Raw genomic sequence first — 20851 nt, forward strand, 5'->3', positions numbered from 1 at the left:
CGGGAAGTCAAGATGGTAACAGAAGTCCTAACATGCACATTTGAACTGTCCTGCCCATTTTTCTCCAGACTGAGCAGGCTGTGCTTTCTGCTTGCTCTCTCAGTTCAAGCCCTGATTAAAGCTCATCACTTATACCAGAGAAATACGAATGGCCCTGGCCAGTGCATGGTTCTTGGCACCCTACATTCTGCACTCAGCCCAAGTAAACCGTGTAGAAAATGGCTTAAATGGTGCATAACACGTCCATGAACCGGACCTATAAATACTTAAAATAGTTCAGTGCTATTCTTGTACAACTGCAGAGACTTTAAGTTCAAATGCTCAGTTTAGTGTTCTCTAAATGACTGTGTCCCAGGAGCCTCTTTCTCTCACTCTGAAAATCAGCTCTGTCTGCTGAGTGGAATTGGACTCTTTGTCTCTCCTACCAGGGTCGGCCAAGGCTTGGTTTGAATCCAGACAGTTCGGGTTTAGAATGCAGCTTTAGAATTCCAATACTGTCTGTTCAAAAAGAAATGTGGAAATCACTAATGTCTGAAGCACTGATATGAAAAAGGCAGTGTATCACTGCATTTCAGGATTCACATTAGGGGAAAGGGAGTGATTCTGAAGAGGGAACAGTCACTTGTCCTCTAATGGTCTTTGGCTGGAGAATCTTGAATTAGTGAAATTTCACCCATGGTGTTGTGAATTAGAAAATCAGGATCCCTGGTGCTATTTTGAGTTGGGCCTTTGAAGTTCCCTGAACGGTGGTGTCTGCTTGTCTTTAAAAATGGCTACAATCTCTCTTTTGGAGGGGATCAGTGTGGAAGACTTTGAAAATATTTAAGCTTCTTAAGCAGAAAGGACTAGATGAGGACAAGGATTATCATCATTATTTCATTCACTAGCTTTCAAGCTAGAGCCTTAACAATATCATGTAGGGCCTCAAACATAATTAAAAAATTATAGAATTGAAGTGAATGTCCATGGAATTTATGGCAGATTAATGACAATAAAATGGATTTTAGGAAGGAAAAATCTTGTCCAGGTTGGATGCTGAAACACTTCAGAGCCCTTTTTTCTTTTTTAAACTTGTCTCTACCAGATAGAAAATTAATTCAGTTTCGGAACAAGTTTATTCTTAAAACACGAGAAGTCCACAGTTCCCGTAACACCCTCTGTCATGGCAGTTAAGCGTGTGACTGGTGTTGCCATCCTCAAATGCAATAAATTCAGCTCCTAAAGGGGCACTGTGCCAATGCCTGCCAACAAGCCCCTTTAAGAGAATGTTTCTAACCCCATTACTAGTACCCAGTCGTCACAGCCCTATTCTTTCTCTTTCTATGTGTGAGGACAGCAGCTAGGGGAAAGCCCCATTTATCATTCTGAGCTTCTCTTGTGTTCGAGTCCTGGTTTCGTTTCTTTTTACTATCTTTACCAAAAGGTTGACAAAAGTAATCACTGTCCTTTAGAATCACTTGCTGGTCTGCACTGTCACCCCAGCGTGACCCTGTCTACTTGCAGGCTCCATGGTGAGCTGTGCCAGGAAGGACACGACCGCTCCTGGATGGGTGAAGGACTGCGCCCAGTGCTGCTGTGCTTTCTTTGGGGCTCCCTGGCTTCTGGCTCTGCTGGTGTAGGCAGTGCGACATCCTCATCCCACAGCTCTGACTCTACCCACTACCCTTATCTCCATCTAGTCCATATATCCGTCCTTTGGGGACAGCCAATTATCTAACCTTGTCTTGCCTGTCCCTGCCATCATCTATGACGTCAATCCATCTTTTTGGTTTCAGGTTACTTTTGCCCCCATCCTTGATTCCACCTGCTTTTCACATTTGTGTTTCAGCTCTGGCTCCCACCTGTCACCTGGAGTTTGTGACCTGGCACAGGGCCTGTGCTTCTCGATGCACAAGCAGAACAAACCTAGAGTTGACCCTGGGCACGAGTCTCACCTGGGCAGGGTCCACATCGTTTAGCATAACCACAGACGTGCAGTGATAATCCAGGACCAGTCTCCAGAAGTCTTTGACTGTGTTTGGTAAAGGATGCTGGGTGACTATGAAAGCCGAAGGCTGTTTATAGCTCTGCAAATACAAACAAGAAAGAGTCAGATATACTCAGGAAAATGGAAAGGGCGGAAGCTTCGGTTCTCCTGTACACATGGAAATTTGTGACACGGAACTCTGGGCACATTTAACAACCGCTGAATCCCAGCACCCCTGTCAACACCAAAACAGACTAAATATAGACTGATCAGAATAGTAATGATAAAGTATTCTCACTTCCACATCCAGAAAACTTAATAAGTAGCTCTTACAATTTTTTTTCTATAGAAAGGCAATATCGGCCCTATACGTAAGCATTTTAATGGAGAAAATGTAACTTTACAAAGTATGTACAATGAAAATACTTCTGTTTTTCCTAAAATTCGTTCGAGGGTCGTCTCTCTGGGTGACGGTGTTACTTATTCCTGCCACAGAAGGACACACATGTTTTTTACAGCCCTCGAGAGCTTTGAGTCAATTTAAGCACCTTTTTACTGATACTACACCAACAGAATTTGGGTTTCCATATTAGCCCTGAAAATATCCATTTACTTTTCCCATCAATTGAACAGCAAATGTTCATTCAGCTAGAAGTAAACAGACTGACAGAAGTAATGAGTTGTGTGCTATCTGTCCTGACAGACCATTTTTCCTCCCATGTTAATTACTGCCTAAATTAGGAGGACAGGGGATGAAAATAATGCTGCGAACCGTATTACCCCACTTCATTGCCTTAGTGACTTAATATTGTCTCTCGCTCTCTGGCCGTCAGGTTAAAAATGCAAGTGCTCGGAGAGTACCTGGGACATGTTTCATGTAGCAATACCTCCCCACCCGTGGTCTTGGAGAGACCGAGAGCGTCGGCCCGACGCAGAAACACGTGGAATCTGAAATGCGCTTTGTGGGGAAGGTGGTTTGGGTCTTAAAGAAACCAACACACAAGGGCCGGGGAGCAGAAGGGGAAGCCCGGGCCAGCGGCCAGGCCCGTCAGGAGGGGCTTCCCATTCCCCTGGGGCAGGGCGGCCCGGTTACGCACGTCCATGAGCGCAGCGTTGATGTAGTTGCTACTCTCCCCGTCAATGGTGATGAGGAAGGGCAGGCAGCGGTCCGGCGGCAGGATGTCCATGCAGCGGTTCTTCTCGTGGTTCCGCGGCAGCAGCGCGATGCTGCAGTCTTCCACGCGCAGTGTCGGCGTCACCATGTTCAGGGTCTGCAGGACAGCACGCAGACACGTGGGCATGAGCACGCGGCACTCCATGTCACCTTCACACTCCGGCAGATCCAACTGTCCTCAGCCGATGATGGAGTCCCGGCCCCACTGTCCCCAGCCCCCCCTCCCATACTTAGTGCCCTTTTCTCCCCGGCTGGATTTTGTCCACAGGCAGTGCCCATCACAAAAAGGGCCACCGTGGATCTGGAGGAATCTGTGCCATCTGGTCTGATTAGGGCTGGACATCTGGGTGCCTGGGAGGAAGAGGTTGGCTACAATTTGACTTAGAGTCAGGTACACTTAGACTGCCCAGCAAGTACCTCGCTCGGTCTGGCTGCACCCGTGTTACACTGTAGGACTGCCCGGTGTCTGCCTGCAACGGGGTTTAATGGCTCTGCTAGACCAGTGGTTCTCAGCCAGGTCCCTTTGCTTCCAGAGGCCCCCGGCAATGTCTGCACACAGTTTTGGTTGTCGCAACTTAGTGTGGCGGAGGTCTCCTGGCATCCAGGCAGTAGAAGCCAGGGGTGCCGCTAAACATCCTACGGGATAGCACCCACAGCCAAGAATTATCCAGCCCAAGATGTCAGTAATGCCGAGCTCGACAAGCTCTGTGTTGGCTCAGGGGTTCCAGAGCTCACTTTGGGAGACTTCTGAAGGAGCAAAGCCACGGCCAGCTGCCCCGCCCTTTTGCATGACTTACCCGGAACTCCTCTTTAATCTGGCTGGAGTTCGTCTGCGGATCCAATTTGTTCATGTCATAATATAGAGACCTCACTTGGGAAGCAGGGACCGAGGTGTCGCCACAAAGACAGGCTTCCAGGATGGCGTCATGGATAAACACATACTGCTCCTGGAGAAGCAGAGGGGAATAGTTAGGAACAGAGAGACCAGGTGGGTCCGGAGAACTAGAGAAGGGAAGACAGCTCCCTGCAGACAAGATAATGGGACGGTGGTCCGTCCTGGACAATCCATTCCCACCACAGCAAAACCAGGTGTAAGGACCTGCCCACTGCGAGGTGGGGGTCCCACTACCAGCAGTGCGGATGCCCATGTGGGACGGCCGGCACGTATCCTGACTGGCCACGGGTGGAGCGAGACAGGAGGAAGAGACACACAGGCTCAATGCAGAAGCATGAAACAGTGATTAAAACCACTCAGACACTGATAAATCCCCGAGCAAGCACTGTCATGCTGTAGTAGCTGTGGCTTAACTGCTTCTGTAATTCTGAGCCCACGAGTTTGGGACTCAATATTTCAGGTGAGGAGAGGAGCAGAATCTTATCTGTCTGTCCTGAAAAGAGGGATTTACTAACCAAATCAACAGTGCAAAGAACGTCCAGGGAAACTTGACATCATGATGAAAATAAATAGTTTCCAGCACTCAGAACTACCTCTTTGGAGACATTAATGTGATAATTACCAAAGTCCTTATGTGTCTGGGGAAGAGCTCTTGTATGCACGCACGTCCACAGCTTACAAAAGGGCCCTCACGTTCTGAAATGGCACAGACTTTCCCTACAATTAATCCTTAAAGTTTTACCATATTTATTATTGATCTTTAATTACATGAGATTCCAGAAAGAGTCTCATTACTTTTTACTTTAATTTCTATAAATTATGAGGACCCTTAATTCTCAAGAACGGCCCAGGCCTCAGAGACAGAGCAAGGGGGAAAGGGGATTTGATTGACTATAAAATGCATTAAAAAATACATTACTAACATTATCATCTTTAAAGCAAAGAATCCATATTCTAAAGAAAAAAGATGATGAAAGCATTAAGAGTTTCTGCTATTTTTATTTAAGTTATTTGAAAATAGAATTAGGTTTTTGTAAATTTCAAACCAGTGGCTTTTGTAAACTTTAACGCAAAATCTAAATGGAAGGCCCAGGCCTCAGAGACAGAGCAAGGGGGAAAGGGGATTTGATTGACTATAAAATGCATTAAAAAATACATTACTAACATTATCATCTTTAAAGCAAAGAATCCATATTCTAAAGAAAAAAGATGATGAAAGCATTAAGAGTTTCTGCTATTTTTATTTAAGTTATTTGAAAATAGAATTAGGTTTTTGTAAATTTCAAACCAGTGGCTTTTGTAAACTTTAACGCAAAATCTAAATGGAAGGCCCAGGCCTCAGAGACAGAGCAAGGGGGAAAGGGGATTTGATTGACTATAAAATGCATTAAAAAATACATTACTAACATTATCATCTTTAAAGCAAAGAATCCATATTCTAAAGAAAAAAGATGATGAAAGCATTAAGAGTTTCTGCTATTTTTATTTAAGTTATTTGAAAATAGAATTAGGTTTTTGTAAATTTCAAACCAGTGGCTTTTGTAAACTTTAACGCAAAATCTAAATGGAAGGCCCAGGCCTCAGAGACAGAGCAAGGGGGAAAGGGGATTTGATTGACTATAAAATGCATTAAAAAATACATTACTAACATTATCATCTTTAAAGCAAAGAATCCATATTCTAAAGAAAAAAGATGATGAAAGCATTAAGAGTTTCTGCTATTTTTATTTAAGTTATTTGAAAATAGAATTAGGTTTTTGTAAATTTCAAACCAGTGGCTTTTGTAAACTTTAACGCAAAATCTAAATGGAAGGGATTCTTATTTATTCTTCATTCTGCTTTTTTTTAAAAAAAGATTTTATTTATTTATTTGAGAGAGAGGGCACACATGCTTGAGCATGAGTGGGGGGAGGGGCAGTGGGAGATGGAGAAGCAGACTCCCCACTGAGCATGGTCAGACTCTGACCGAGGGGGGAGGGGGGGGCTTGATCCCTGAGAGCATGACCTGACCAAAGGCAGACGCTTAACCTACGAAGCCACCCAGGAGCCCCTTCATTCTGCTTTATGAATCATTTTTTCTAGGTGGTGGGTGTAATGCCTACTTAAAACAAGCAAATATTAAGTAAAAATATGAAGTTCCTCGGGGCAGGATGTAATTTTTTTTTTTTCTCAAACACTTACATTCCTGACATCTTGAATTCTAATTTACAGAAGTACTAGTCAGTACAGAGTATTTCTACAAAACGTGCAAATTCCCATGATGCCAAGCCACTGGGCAGAATTTGTAGGGACAGCAGGAGAAGAATAAAGTGTACAGAGATTAGCCTTAAGCCACTTGGCAAATGCCTGGCTATTCCCAGGAGTCGTCTTGCTCTGGTTACTAGCTAGTTTAAAAGACATAATAAAAAAAAACCCAATAGTACTGCATCTCCGAAAGCTTAATACAGAGACTCTACTGGGGCCCTTGATACAGAAGGATGGGCAAATTTAGGCTGCTGGCTGCAGATTCTGTTACCTGGGAGACTCCTGGCCTTTTCTGTTTATGAAAGGAGAAGAAATAGAAGGAAGGGAGGGAGGGAGGAAGAAGGAAAGAGAGATGGCCAGGTATATCACTTTTTCTTCCGGGGAGTTTTGAAGAGAGAGTTGTCAGTGTTTCCTCCCCGCCTGGCTCTGGGAGGCGGGGTGCGGGGGGCATGGGAACCAAGCCCAGGATGGGCAGGGAGCAGCAGTACCTCTGTCTGCACCATGTTCACCCTCCGCGACCGCAGCTCCCGCACGCAGTTATAGATGTCAACCACGCCTTCCCTTTCCGCCATGTCCAACATGATATCGATCACGATGAAACAGCCCGTCCTCCCTGCGCCAGCACTAGGCGAAAAGAGGACTCGTCAGCGAAGGAAAAAGGACCCCTGTGCTTCTCCTTGTTGTACATCTTTGCCGTGGTGAGAGTCATAGCGTATAAAATGAGCCATTCTGAAGCATGCAGTTTAGTGGCCTTTAGCACCTTCACAATGTTGTGCGACCATCACCTCTATCAAGTTCCAAAGCGCTGTCAACACCCCAAAGGAGCCCCTGTCCCCCCTGCCCGCTGTGCTTCCTTTGAGAGGCGTCGGGCACTCTGCTTACCTGCAGTGCACCACCAATGGGCCTGCGTTGGGTGGGCTCTTGGATTTAACCTGCCGGACGAACCCCAACAGCCCCGTGGCATGATAGGGGACCCCGTGATCCGGCCAGCCAGTGAAATGAAACTGTCTGATCTCGCGGATTTCATGCACACCTCTCTGCCGTCAGGCGGTCAGCACAGCAAGGAAGAGAACAAAGGAAAATAAATGATGAGCCAACCAGGAGAATGTCAAGTACCCCTAAGCAGTCAGGAAGCCTAGGGCTAGGAAACTATGCATTGCTGGGAAGAAGGCCGTTCTTCGATTTAACATGCACTTGGGAAGCCTTAAATCAAGGTAGGAAGATGTGGGTGGGGATGCAAGGGAGCTGACGTTCGGGGAAAATGCTAATTCACAGGTGCAACTGCAGCAAACAGATGCATCTCTGATTCCTTGAAATTCCTTTCTACGAAGTAGGCTCTAGTAATAATTTGTGTGTGCTTACATCCCGTGGTGTGAAGCGCAAGGCCACAGAGGGAGGCACAGAACAGGGACCTGAGGGAAGTCAAGGGTATCTGTGGGCTCGAGACCAGCTCCTGAAATGCAGCAGCCTGGCTAAGCTCTTCTGCAGTCTGTACCTTTTTGTACCGGGTCCTCGAGCAGAGCACACGCTGTGGGTGCACAGAAAATGTCCCTGGAAGAATGAATGAGGACCGCATTCCAACTAGAGAGGCCTGAGAAGTAGTTTTCATTTGCACCTCAAGTTTCTTAAGCTTCTCTTACTAATTTGGGTAAACATTTCATCCATTCATCCAGTCCCCAAACTTCGGAGTGAATGCCATGCTTGAGGCAGGACTCCAGATGCTGGGGGGTCACAGCTATGAGGACAGTGTTTCCTGTCTTCAAGCGGCCAAAACGGTCAGCCTCTGGCAAACAGCCAGCACAGCAACTGTATACCATGGGAATCAAGAGGCAATTTTCCTGGAATTCTATGTTAGATCAGTAAATTGAAGAGAGAGGGATGCCTTCCTCCTGAACTGAAGGGAAGACAGAAAGAAAAAGACTTGAAGAGCTTTTTTTTTCTAATTTACTCTTGTTTTGAAAATAATAAGGTTGATTTATATCCATCAATTTTTTCCTATGAACCTATGTGTTAAGGCTGTGTTGTAAAACAGAAATCTGTTTTGAAGAGAACACTACTTCCAGAATCAAGGCTGGATTGTAAACCTTGGATCAAATTGACTTTCTCCTTTCTCTTACTTGGTGACCACTTACTGAATACCATCTCTGTGTCGGGTCCTGAGTTNTTTTGTTTTTTTCTTTTTTTTTTTTTTTTTTTTTTTTTTTTTTTTTGATAATGCCTATGGCTTAAATACCCACTAACCTTGTCACACTCACCATTGGTCATTGTTCACACACACTTAAGCAAAGAAGAAATTCAGATTTTTTTTTTTAAGAACTGAGAATTTTTAATGTGCCTAGAAAGACTAAAAGATGCAACCAATTACAGATTTTAAGATAAGACTTGTATGCTGTCAAGGTGCTAATACGTCTTAGTTTAATAACCCACAAATGCTGAAACTTTATTTCTCTTTGAAAATCATGCTATTCTTTAATGGAGTTTAAGCATTAAGGAATTAAACCATCAGGGATTCAGAAATGACAATCTGCACCGTCATCTACTAAATATATTCGTGACTCCAGAGTAATTCTGCTTGGTGGTTAGGAGCCCACATCTCTTACCACTTAAACCATGGTAACATTTTGGCCGGGCCCGAAGTCTCCACCAGAAGACAAATAGTGGAGACTGTATAACTCTCCAGCTCCCTAGAGAGCCCCCCTGAGCTTTCATATGACGACTGGGGCACGGGTGGTTCCATAAAGTGGGAAAGCCTGTAATAAATATTTATTTATTCCCAAGAGGACCAAAGAGCATTTGTTTCTCCCATACACTTTTTTTTTTTTAAATTTTAATTTCTTGAGATCTTCACTTCCTAGCTTTGCTAGATTTTGTCTCCAGCATCCTCCAAATTCGGAACTCCAGCCATCAGGAAATGGGCCCCCAACTGATCTCTCTTACGACTCATTTTCCGAGCAAGGTAAATGTCAGTTTCTGGCATGCAGAAAACGTTTTCCTCAAATAAGCCTGTACCCTCTAATATGTTCACTATTGACAAGATTAGCAAAAGCCATTGCTTCTGAGCCAGCCTCATTCTTGTTCATCAGCATGGTAATTTCCCCTTTTGCTGTTCTATAATATATTTTGGGGGAAAATTATTGATGTGATCACTGATTGCAGCTCAAATATCCCAACTGGATATCAGTTATATATATTTTTTGGTTCCTTTTCATTATAACAAGCATGAATGCTACATAAAAAGGTGATGTTTACTTCATTTTTCATGTAAATACAATAGGAAGGAAGAAGCCTAGACACAATAGTGCCTAGCTCAAAGTGCATGCTTAATAAATATTCTGGAATGAATCAATCACCAACTACATGTTCTGGCCTTGCGAGGGCAGGACCATATTCCCACTGCCTTCTCGGAGACAGATTTTGGTGGCCACTGTCAACCTCCTTTCTGCCAGGATGGTCAGGGATAGATTCATGGGGCAGCCTAGGTCCATGGAGACTTTTTGAGCTGTCTTCTTGCCGACACAATGGGAACTTTGTTATTTAAAATCTATTTAGCTTTGAGTCATCCCTTGCAGGAGAAAGGAAAGATGACAATCCCATGCCAAACAAGAACTCATCAGTTTCAAATTGCAACACATCTGTTTGTTTTGCAGAGTAAAGCCCAAATCCATTTTTCACCTTGGGTCCCTTGATGCAACATACTCTCAAAATAGAATCAGAATTGCAGGCCTCTCAAAGTATATACTTAACTGGTTTTTTTTTTTTTTCCTTTCTCTTCTAATGAGAAAGTTTAAAACCTACAAGAAGTGATCCACAGAAGTACTAATGATTTGTTTTCCTTAAGGATTTCAATTGCCCAGTTAGAAAATCACTAGCATGTCATTTTGATTTCCCCCAAATCCTTAATAAGCCCCTCATCCTTCCCTTCCTTCCACCGACTCTTTGCTGGTTGTCTGAGGACTAAAACAACTGAGTATTTCAAAAACACTTCTGTGCAGCTGGGAATGTAGGAGAGTACAATAAGAGGTTAAAAAAAGAGCAAAGAAACAAACAAACCCTTCCTTTAGCAACAGAGATGCATTTTTAGCTTATTAGAGAGCTGACTATTGTTCAAAGAACTCCATGTTTAAGTGATGGCTTTGGATGATTTTTTTTAAAGAAAAAAATATTGAGGGTCTTTTATCACTATCTGTTTTAATGCAGTTATTCATGAGTGCTCTTGCCAAGAGCCATACAAAAATCCTCCAATTCCAATCCTGCCTAAGAAGGGAAAAAAAAAAAAAAAAAAAGACACATCAAAGTGTGAGGTTCAGAACTTGAAGAACTGAGTCAACCAGAACTCCACATTCTTTGAAGTCCCCAAGCCTCCTGCCTACTTATTCAAAAAGACAGGCTAAGGAAAAAAAAATGCTAAATAGTATGAGAAACAGATTAAAATAAACTAAAGTCTTTTCAGCCTTGTGATTCTATCACAAATATGGATTTGAAAAACGGGATAGGTAGTTCAAAACATCAGGGTAAATTAGCCAACAAGCAGAGGCTGCCATCTCCTTGATTTTCCAAAACTGGTCTTGTTAATCCCAAAAGTGCATTTGGATGCCATGAAAATTAAAGAGGAGGGCCAAGAGACAACTGCCCAGCAGTGCACTTATAACCAGGTCCTCCAAGGCGACCTGCTGGTATTGAAGAGTGCAAGCTTTCACTGCACCAGTCTGCGACAAAATTGTAATGGCCGGTGCAGGGCTCAGCTAGACGGAATCAGCTCTCGATGGAAAAGTCTGTGGACCTCTGAGACAAAACGGTGTGTGCCCTTTATCCAAGGCAAGAGGAGGATTGGAAGGCAAGAGTGTTTCTCAGCCACATCACCTCCGCTCTCCCCACAGCCTACCTGTGCCACTTCTCTGGATGGACTGCAGTTTGCTTCACCTCCGGCCCCTCCCTATGTCAGCAGAAAGAGGGGGAATAAGGAAATTCCCTGTTATGCCCTACAGTGCTTCCCAGAGAAGAGGCCCCATCCATGCACATGGGATGAGGCAGAGTAGAGCCACAGCACAGCATTCATGACCCGACACCGGCAAGTACAAAGGCTAAAACCAGTATGAGAGCGAGGATGAATGAAGGGACCGGTTCATGCAAGAGTGTCCCGTGTTGACTTATGTTTCCAGGTAGGTCACTTCCCCCTGCAAAATCCATCAGCCACAGGGAACCATAGGCCTGAAAAGCCTCAAGGGAGAAGGGGGATTCCAGGAGGGATTAGGACCTAGGTCTCCGCACTGATACTCACTCACTACTGGGAAACCCATACGGGCATATGACATGGACATTTATCAAACTGTGAACAAAGAAAGAGAGATGGGCCGAACAATGTCAACCAGGTTAAACAGAAAAGGGAAAGAGACAGATCGGCCTTATCTTTTGATTTGGTAGCCACGTACAGATTCCTATGAAATGGGAATGACTCACTTCAAAGATGGAACTGAGCTATTCTAGACTCGGAGGCAAGGTGCAGTGTTGAGGCATCACTAGATAGAGCCTACCTGCATTCAGGTACGACCACACAGAAATTACCCCAGGGAAGTTAACGAGCGTAGTCTCACTAATGCCTGACCATAGCTTTTCAAAGTAGTGCGAAACTCACCTTTTCAACAGCGAATGTTCTTATCACATATTCTGCCAGTAGTTCTGTTTCTATTAGGGTGACTTTAATGTCTTTATATATCTCTGTGTCATCTGGCCAGTACTTGCAGCATTTGACCTGTAGAAAACACAAAGGGAATGAAGGGTTTAGGGTGTTTTTTTGTTTTTTGTTTTGTTTTCTCTTTTGGAGCTCCCCAAATGATGGGTCACAGTGCAACTTACAGGATAAAATTTGCGCACGACAACAGAAGTTGAGCTGCACACTTAAGAACGAGGTTAATTTTTAGATCACTTGTGTTTCTTTTCTCACCCCAAAAGAAAACAAAATTTGAGTTCTAAGAGTAGTAAAGCCTAGAAAAATAATCTAAAGTTAACAAGTTGTATTTCTGCAGCAAATATCCCAGTTAACTGTGACCATTCATTTCCTGTTTATTTCTATTCAGGGAAGGGCCTGGAAAAATAAATGATAGAAGGTAGTTAACAACATTTTACCTCCTCTAAATTTAAAATTTCTTCTAGGTCAGAAGTTGCCTTAACATTTTCGAGGAGGTGTGAGCAGGAAATCAGAGCCGACGGTCAAGATTAGAGATTCTTGTCTGAAGAAGGAAGTCACTATGTGGTTTTCCCAAGTTAAAATTACACAGTCATTTTAATCTAAGTAAATTCTATATACAAAACTTGGTAAAATAAGAGCAGTCTTTCCATGTTACCAGAAGCCTCTAATCTAAAGACTTCTCAGGTGGAAGAAATTTGTTAGACTTGGTCCTTTCTGGCAAATTAATTTCTTTGGTCCTGTAGCTCTTTCAGACTTCAGTGAAAGCCTGGAAGGAGGAAAGAGCAGGAGGAGGCTGGGCCAGGCCAAGGTGGCCGTCCCCGGGGCAGCTCTTCGGTCTTGAATTCCTGACAGCTCTACCCACTCCCGTTGCTCTTCCTCTGTGGATGGATGACTTCTGTGCCTCTGGCCCTGTTTCTCCAAGTGCTGAATTCAATTTCTACCCTGTTCTGTGGGCATTTCCTATGGAGATCCTTCCAGCACCACAAAGACAATACGTCTAAAAGAGAATCCTTGGTCCCCCATCAACTGCCCTTGTTTGACTCCCTATGTCCATGACACCATGATTTCTGCAGTTACCCAGGCACAAAATCTGCCAATTCCTTCTCCAAAACCAATTGCCAAGGCTAAGAGTACTTCTGAATGATCTCTCAAATATGTTTTCCAAGTTTTTATTCCCTCTGTCACAATCTTAGTTCAGGCTCTGGTACTTCCTGTGTGGGCACTGTCCCCATACCACCCCAGAAAAACCCTTCCAAAGTGTAATCCCAGTGGCATTCACATGCCCTGCTGCAGAAGCTTCTATTTCCAACTACTACCCATGAAATTAAATAGAAATTAAATTTGGCTTGGCATGTATTTATTTGGCCACAACTAACAATGTTTTTGCTATATCTTTTACTACTGTCCTTTTTATCCACATACATTTTATGTTCAAAGACAAGTGGTTCGCCCAGATCCAAACTCCTACTCATGCCATTCCTTCTGTGTGGACGTCCTCCTCCTACTAGTACTTTCCCAGCTGAAGATTTTATCCATTCTTCAATGTACATCTCAAATACCACACCCCTTCAAAGTCTTTCCTCCATAGACGAAAGAGCTCTCTCTCTTTCTCTCTCTTCTTAATGCTCTGATAACACGTGCCTGTTCTGTGAGCAGGATGTCCTTCTGACACTGCCTGATCCTGCTTCTTACCTGTCTGCACATGAAGGGTGTTGTACTGCTTATTTCTGCAAACTCTGCACCATCCGCCAGTGTGTCTCGTATACACTAAGCATGTAAGAGATCCATAGAGAATTGACCTTGTGGAGAAAATCATAGGTTTGGCGCAGGGAGGACAATCCCAGATTAGGAGTGTTTACAAAAAGAAGTATGGGTTGAGATGACCTTTTCCAGAATGCCAAACACCTTGGTACACTGATATTTCCAGTGTGGGACACTGCTGGTCATTATCTCAGTTGCTTCCTCAAGAAACATTTTGGCAGCCGATTCAGTGCAGTTCTACTTAAGCCTTGTTAGCTTTACTTGGCAAGATGTAAGCCAGACACGTTAGGGGCTGGGGACACAGTGGAGCATAAGACAAAGATAGTCCCTGTCCTCATTAAATTTTTAGTCTTCTTTGGGAGTCTTTTTTTTTTTCCTCATGGGAACATTATCTGTGACTTTATAAAGCATAAATATTTATAAGTATTATGGCTTATATATAATATTTCAAAGACTTACATTATGGATACCTTTGCTGCATTTAAAATACTCCGTAATAAGGAGAATAATTTCTCCAGTTCTTTCCTAGACGTAATGTGAATCTGGGCAGATCATGCATATTTGTGATGATGTCTAACTTGAGAGCAACCCTAATTTCACTTATAGAATGCCTAATTACTTTCACAAAGCTAATTAACAAAGATGCTTACAGGTATATACTGGAGTCCCTTCTGTATTGGGAACTTGCGTTTACCTTTCAGCGATTCCAGTTAAGCAAGCAGAAGCTCGTGGATAGGTACAGGGGGAGTGTGTATGTGCATTTTTTTTTATTTTTTTATTTTTATTTAATTTTTTTTAAGATTTTATTTATTTATTCGACAGAGATAGAGACAGCCAGCGAGAGAGGGAACACAAGCAGGGGAAGTGGGAGAGGAAGAAGCAGGCTCCTAGCAGAAGAGCCTGATGTGGGGCTCGATCCCATAGCGCCAGGATCACGCCCTGAGCCGAAGGCAGATGCTTAACCGCTGTGCCACCCAGGCGCCCCTGTATGTGCATTTCTAAAATTAAACAGTTTTCGATGGAATGAATATACAATTCAAAAACCTATGTATTTCTTGGAAAATTACAAGAGAACAAAACACACAGCCCGCACCTGCGTCCTGTTCTATACTGGGTGCATCATATCTAATAAAGATACCTTATTAGAATGCAATCACTGTAGGACATATCGCAGGTTCACTTTCTATTTTAGACTCCTTAACCCTCCCCATCCCAAATTTCCAACAAATATGGGTGTGGGGGGCTTCAATGCCTTGGAGTCAGGGACACCAGAAGCCCCTCCAATGTATCGAAGGCTTAGCGTTTCTCTTCGGGACAGTTCTTCCAATTCCCTTGGGAGAGCTAGGGTTCCACAGGCACTGTGACCCTGACGTGCCCTCTGTGGTCGGCTCTGCAAGGCCCCCCAGATCCCCTGTGCACCCCCCGCGGCCCCCAGATGCAGCCGGGCACCCCCAGCGCCGGCGGCAGGAATTGCTGTCTGGGTCCCTGGGGCCGCCGAGGGCCTTTAAGTACAGCCGGGCCCCTGCGGGAGAGGTGCCACCGCCCTCCAAGAGAACCGCATGAACAACGAGAGAGATGCGGGCCGCTCGGAGCGTTCCGCAGGGGGCTACCTCCACGCGGGCCCAAAGCATCACAGGAGCAGAGCAGTGATTAGCAGAAAGGAAGCCCTGGGGCTGTTTCCTTCCAGAACGTGTTTATGGGTAGAGCCTTCTCCAGTGCAGAGGCACCTGGCTGGGCGGGCCCAGAAGGGGCGGACGCACCATTTGGAAGCCCGCCTTCTCCATCTCATCTCCGGGAATATCCTGAAATGGCTTGCCACATCTGTTTTTAGCCTACTAAAAACCTTTCTAAATTGGGTTCGTTTTAGTGTCTTTTTAACTGCTTGGACAGGTGTCAAGTTATTATTTTGTAAAAAAAAAAAAAAAAAAAGGTAAGAGGAGCGTATGCTTTTCTAGAGGCAGATATTCCGTGCCTGGGGAATCCGGGGCCTGAATCACCTCCCAGCCTCTAGGGTCTGCGTACAGAGATATTAAGACCAGTTGTCTGGGGGCACCTGTTGGAGCCCGGGAACTGTAGAACCAGATGCTTCTTTCCTCTGCTCGTTCGCCAGGCTTGGCTGCCTTTGGCAGCGCGGGGCTACCAGCACAGCTTCTAGGACAGGCTGTGCCTCCCATGCATCCTAATTACCTAAGGCAAGAGTTTCCAGCCCAGAAAGCAAGGCTCTGATCAGGCCCAGCTAATTACCTGGGTGCCCCGGCGGCGCCGCTTGTTCCACTGGGCTATGCGTTGGGCCCCACTACCGGGCGCGGCTGCCAGCGCATCACCAGGGAGAGCTGCGGGGGTGCATGAGGGAATCCCTGCCTCCAAGTGCAAGTGGGGGGGGTGTCTTTGTTGGGTTTAAAATCCACAAACATGAAACCGTACAGAAAACAGTAATTCCAGGATTTTTAGCTGCCTAAAAAAAAAAAAAAACAAAACTCCGAGGTTGGTCATTTTTAACCAGTCAGCTGATCCCAAGTACAATGAAGGCAGAAGACCCCGGGGGGCTTTATGCACCTGAGGCTGGCAGCACATTACCATTAGCATCAGGGCATCCTGACATCTCCAGAGCAGGTTCTCAAACTTCAGCAGGCATCAGAACGCCCTGGAGGGCTTGTTAAAACAAGCAGGGCTGCACCCCAGTTTCGGATTCCGTGTGGTGCCCCGGAATTCGCATTTCAGACAAGCTCCCCGGTGATGCTGCTGACCTGTGGAGCACGCACGGAGTCGCACGGATTGACAACGCAAGCTGACTGCGGAGCGCGGCCCTCTCCCGGAGGTGGACGTGAGCCCGGGTAAGGCCCTCAAGCTTGCCCCACCTCCGGCTCTCCATCTGTAGGGAGGGGCTGATTTTAGTCCCTGTATCCGAAGTGCTAAAATGAAGGGAGGGGCTGCCAGATTTGTCTGCACATTAGAGGCCCGCAGGAGGGTGGTTATTCAGTTCCAAAGTCTCGGCCGTGCTCTGTGCCCATCCAAGCATTAGTAGTTCCTCGGAGCTCCCCGGGTGACTCCAAGTGCAGAGAAGTTTGGGAACCACTGGAATAAGAGATATAATGCAGTGAAAACATTTGCTCCAGTGATGTTTCATTAAAAAAAATGGATATTCCTCTTTTCTTTTTATAATTAAGTGATAATTTTGTGATCCGGACTACAGGTGACCGCAGGAGTTCAGAGGGCAAGAAGTCCATGAAGGGCCTGGAGAGGGGAAGGGGGGTTCTCTGGAGAAGGAACAAGGACGAAGTTTGACATGTGTGCATGGTTTCTGAAGGGAAAACCAAATAAACAGAAACTCCAGTGGCCCCTTTACTCTTCTGTCCTGCAAACCATCGTCTGGGGACTGGGAGGACTTGGGAGCAGTCTGTTCTTCCACTAGGGTGCTTTGATGAACTCTCACAGAATTTAGGAAACGGTGTCTGTGGTTTGCAGGGAGGCGATGCCTCTTCGATAGAGCTGGGAGAAATCCCGGAGACAGCCAGTTTCCAAGCACTCATTTTCAAGATCATTACAACGGCCGCACAGAAGGCTTTCACGCTTGCGGTCCAGCCCTTGGAATCGCTGTGTTCTCCTGACTGTGGCTGCACACAGTGGCTCAGGGAGCGCAAGCGATCGGCCGGAGAGAAAGAGCTGGCACGGGCTATGGCCGGCCTCCGTCCTGTCCTCTTCATTCCTTCCATTTTTTGTGTCCTAAAGTGAAGAAATGGAAGAAAGGCAGGTGCAGGGACGGCCAGTGACTGGCTCCAGGTGATGAGCTGGATGGGGGCGAGGGAGAGGCTGCAGACCCAAGCGCCGGTGCCAGGTCCAAGGCTCTCTGCGGGGAGGGAACTCAAGGCGGATTATACTTTCTTCAGTCTTGCCAGGTCTGGCTTCGGGCACCGATACCAGGTGGGAAGCTTTGCAATGATTTTAGCTACCTTGCCTTTTTAAGGTGGGAGAGGGTATGACGAGGGCTGGGGACAAGCAGAGAGAACAGAAGCACACTCTGAAACTACCGCTCATTTTTATTCAGGATCACAAATTGCTGTATTTCTCCCGGTGTCTTCTGTTCCCACCAACTCTAGCAGCTCGCAGGAAGGAGCCTGGGGCCCACTGTGAAGGTCTATTTATGTACACTGTGCATGGGTCCTAGGACTCATTTTGCTAAGAAACTCATAGTTAAGAAGGCTTAAGGAACTGAATGTTAGCTCTTAAACTGGGGGCACCATCATGTAGTCCAATAAACCCAACTGTAAAGGGGTAGAAAGGAGGAAAAAGAAAAAGTCACTGTTAAGAGTTTTGATCTGTCAAGAGGTTTTCAACAGGCTTTTTTTTTTTTTTTTTTAACAAGAGCCATCCAAAGGGAGAATGACCACAGTTCTATTAATAGCTGTGTGCGGGGCCAGCCCAGTACAGCTTTGATAGACATCTGGGATAGCAAGAGCTAGAACGCTGCTGGAAGCACAGTTACCAAAAAGATCCCCAGCCAAGAGCAGTTGCCAGCCAAGTTTCCAAGGGAACAGATTTATTATAACCAAAAAAAATTTTTTACAGTGCTATCACAGCCATAAAAACATTTATTCATTTAAATACCCTGAAAATACGGAGTGCGATGAAGTCATATGGACAAGCATTTGTTTTTTTTTCTTGCTAGCTTGTGGTGTTGCAGCCAGTGACTTACACTCTCTGAGCTTCAGTTCACTCCTAAATAATATGAGATGATAGCACTGATTTCATAGGGAGGTTGGGAAGATGACCTGACATAATGTAGATCAAGGCTTTGCATAAGTACCTGGCTTATAAGAGGTTTCCTAGTTCCTAGTTCCAGACCTGCTTCCTTTGGCCCTGGGCTCTCCCTCAGGCAACATCCTTGAAGACCATTTTGAAACTGGCACTAAATCCTGAACTTCTGGAGGTCTGGTAGTTTGAATTTGGGAAAAGCACTTCACAGCCTGGGTAAATCCCCCTTTCACATCGTCAAGCTTCTGTTGAACCCCTCCCCCCCCAAGCTCCTGGGTTTCTATCTGGTTTTCCAACCGCACGTATTAATTAATATTATATATAATACTTGTAATAGCGCACAAGGTCACACCCATATCCATAACATTTGTTTTCATCAACTGCAAAGAAATGGATGGACTAATATGGACCTTGCGGAATTTCAGGGGTCACCTTACAGGCCATCTGAGGAATCGGTCTTGTTACTTTTCTCTCTAGCTCATGTGGATGAACGGAGTCCTACCCAACTAGATCAGATAGCATCAGCTCTTCCAAGGAATGCATCTATCCAGACGGCTTGTTCCCACCTTATTCAGTAGATTTGGCCTTGCCTTTAGCCATTCCCCAAAGGTAAGTCCTCCTGCCCCAGGAGGGAGGCTCTCCATCGCTGAGGACAATAGGGAGTGCGTGTAGCGTGTTCTAAAGATGATTCTGAAAGATGAGTTTCGGAAATCCTTTAAGCAATGATAACATTATATCTGTATCTATATCTGCATCTATATTTGTATCTATATATCTCCCGAGGGGACATTTCTTAGGGTGAAATCTGATAGCTCTTTGAGAAAAAGGACCCATATTTAGGTACAATTTAGATTTACACAGGCGTTTTCATGTTTATAAAGTTTTAAATCTGTTGACTATATGCAAGTCCCGAGAGAGTTCTGACTAGACCGTGTGGAGGTTACAATCGTTCTAAGCCCTAGAATGATCTGATTGCATGTCACCTCACACTAATTTTGTGAGGTCACAGTATTATCTCTATCTTATAAACACATAATCCGAAGCTGGGAGAGATTCAGAGGCAGACTAGGAAACTGAAGGGGTCCACATTGTGCCTTCAGTGCGGCCACGCCTGTGTCTGAGCTCAGGGCAGTGGTATCGAGACTGTCCTGCCAGCCATTCAGACAGCCTGGAAGCCATTGCTGGAGCAAGGAGAGGAACGAGCTGTGGCTCTAATGCTCGTGAAGAGACAGGCATGGAAATAACAAATCTAACTCAGCACCAAATGAGAGGCAAGGTTAGTAGTCATGAGCACATCTCCCGGAGCCACCCTCCTTGGGTTCAAAGCTTGGCTTCATTTCTCAGCTGTGTGACCTTCGGCATGTTACCTAAGCTCTCTGTGGTTCCATTTTCCCATTTGTACAATGGGGATAATAATAACCGTTTGTGAAGATTAACTAGATTCTTGTTCGTAAAGCTCTTCGATAGAACATGCTTGGCACAAGTAAATGTTTGCTAAAATTAACAAAATGAGAACGGCTATTAGAAGTCAGAGGAAAGAATATTACTTCTAAAGGAAGAGATTCAAAGCTGCACCAGGGAGCCCACATTACAGATGAGATCAGAAAGCTGAAGTGCCGTCTCTGTGGATGGCTGGGGCGGGGAAGGCATTTTAAATGCAGAAAGCTGGCAGAGGCATCTCTAGGAGGCCTGCGTGGTCCTGAGTCCCTGTCGGGGTGGTGGGGGGACAGCAGTAGGAACAGTCCCTGTTTCATGATCTCCAGTTGCTTCTGACACTATCCTGGTTGAACTTCGGTGCTATGTTTTAAAACAGCAGAAATGGTGTTGGGATAGAAGGTGGGTGTTGGAGGAGAGGCGGAGAATGCAGGAAATGGATTTCTGCAGGACTAACATCTTTAAAGGGGACTAGTCCCTTTGTGAAAGTGCCTGCAATCTCTGGAACCACCTCAGGGCTCTCTGCCGCCGAGCCAGCTGCCCCCATGCCCAAGTGGGATGGGATGCTAAGGGCGGAGTGCAAGCTGGATGTGGGGATGCATACGTGAGCCGGCTGGGCTTGGGTGATGACCCAGGTTCACGTGTCAGGCGTCTCTGTCACCAGCTGTGGAGGAGAGAGTGGCTGGTTGCCTGCAGAAGCCAGATGGGGTGATTACCATAATGGATACACCTCAGGGTTCCTAGAGGTGAGCTCAGGGACTTGGCCTCCTGCCTCTCCTGGGCTGCCAGGATATGACCTCTCTGGCTTATTTACAGACCAGAAATGTTCTTGAAAACATGACTCCCAATACACACACACACACACACACACACACACACACTTTTCTAGGCAGAGGCACAAAATTTATTTTTAAGGACCACCGATAGAAAAAGGTAACC

At 45.4% G+C, this 20851-nt stretch overlaps 1 protein-coding gene across 6 annotated transcripts in view; it reads right to left on the reverse strand.

The window, feature by feature from the left end:
• The window catches only part of PTPRM (protein tyrosine phosphatase receptor type M), a 784719-nt gene that overhangs the window by 17225 nt on the left and 746643 nt on the right, over positions 1-20851 (reverse strand). For all 6 annotated transcript variants that reach the window (XM_019797919.2, XM_011222861.3, XM_034642281.1 and 3 more), the window contains 6 exons: positions 11912-12028; positions 7162-7316; positions 6768-6903; positions 3938-4087; positions 3064-3237; positions 1935-2066 (listed from right to left, as the gene is read on the reverse strand). In XM_019797919.2, the coding sequence (XP_019653478.1) occupies positions 1935-2066; positions 3064-3237; positions 3938-4087; positions 6768-6903; positions 7162-7316; positions 11912-12028 (864 nt within the window). The remainder of the gene's footprint in view (positions 1-1934; positions 2067-3063; positions 3238-3937; positions 4088-6767; positions 6904-7161; positions 7317-11911; positions 12029-20851) is intronic.

This window comes from Ailuropoda melanoleuca, chromosome 14 (assembly GCF_002007445.2).
Source record: "Ailuropoda melanoleuca isolate Jingjing chromosome 14, ASM200744v2, whole genome shotgun sequence".
Taxonomy (NCBI): domain Eukaryota; kingdom Metazoa; phylum Chordata; class Mammalia; order Carnivora; family Ursidae; genus Ailuropoda; species Ailuropoda melanoleuca.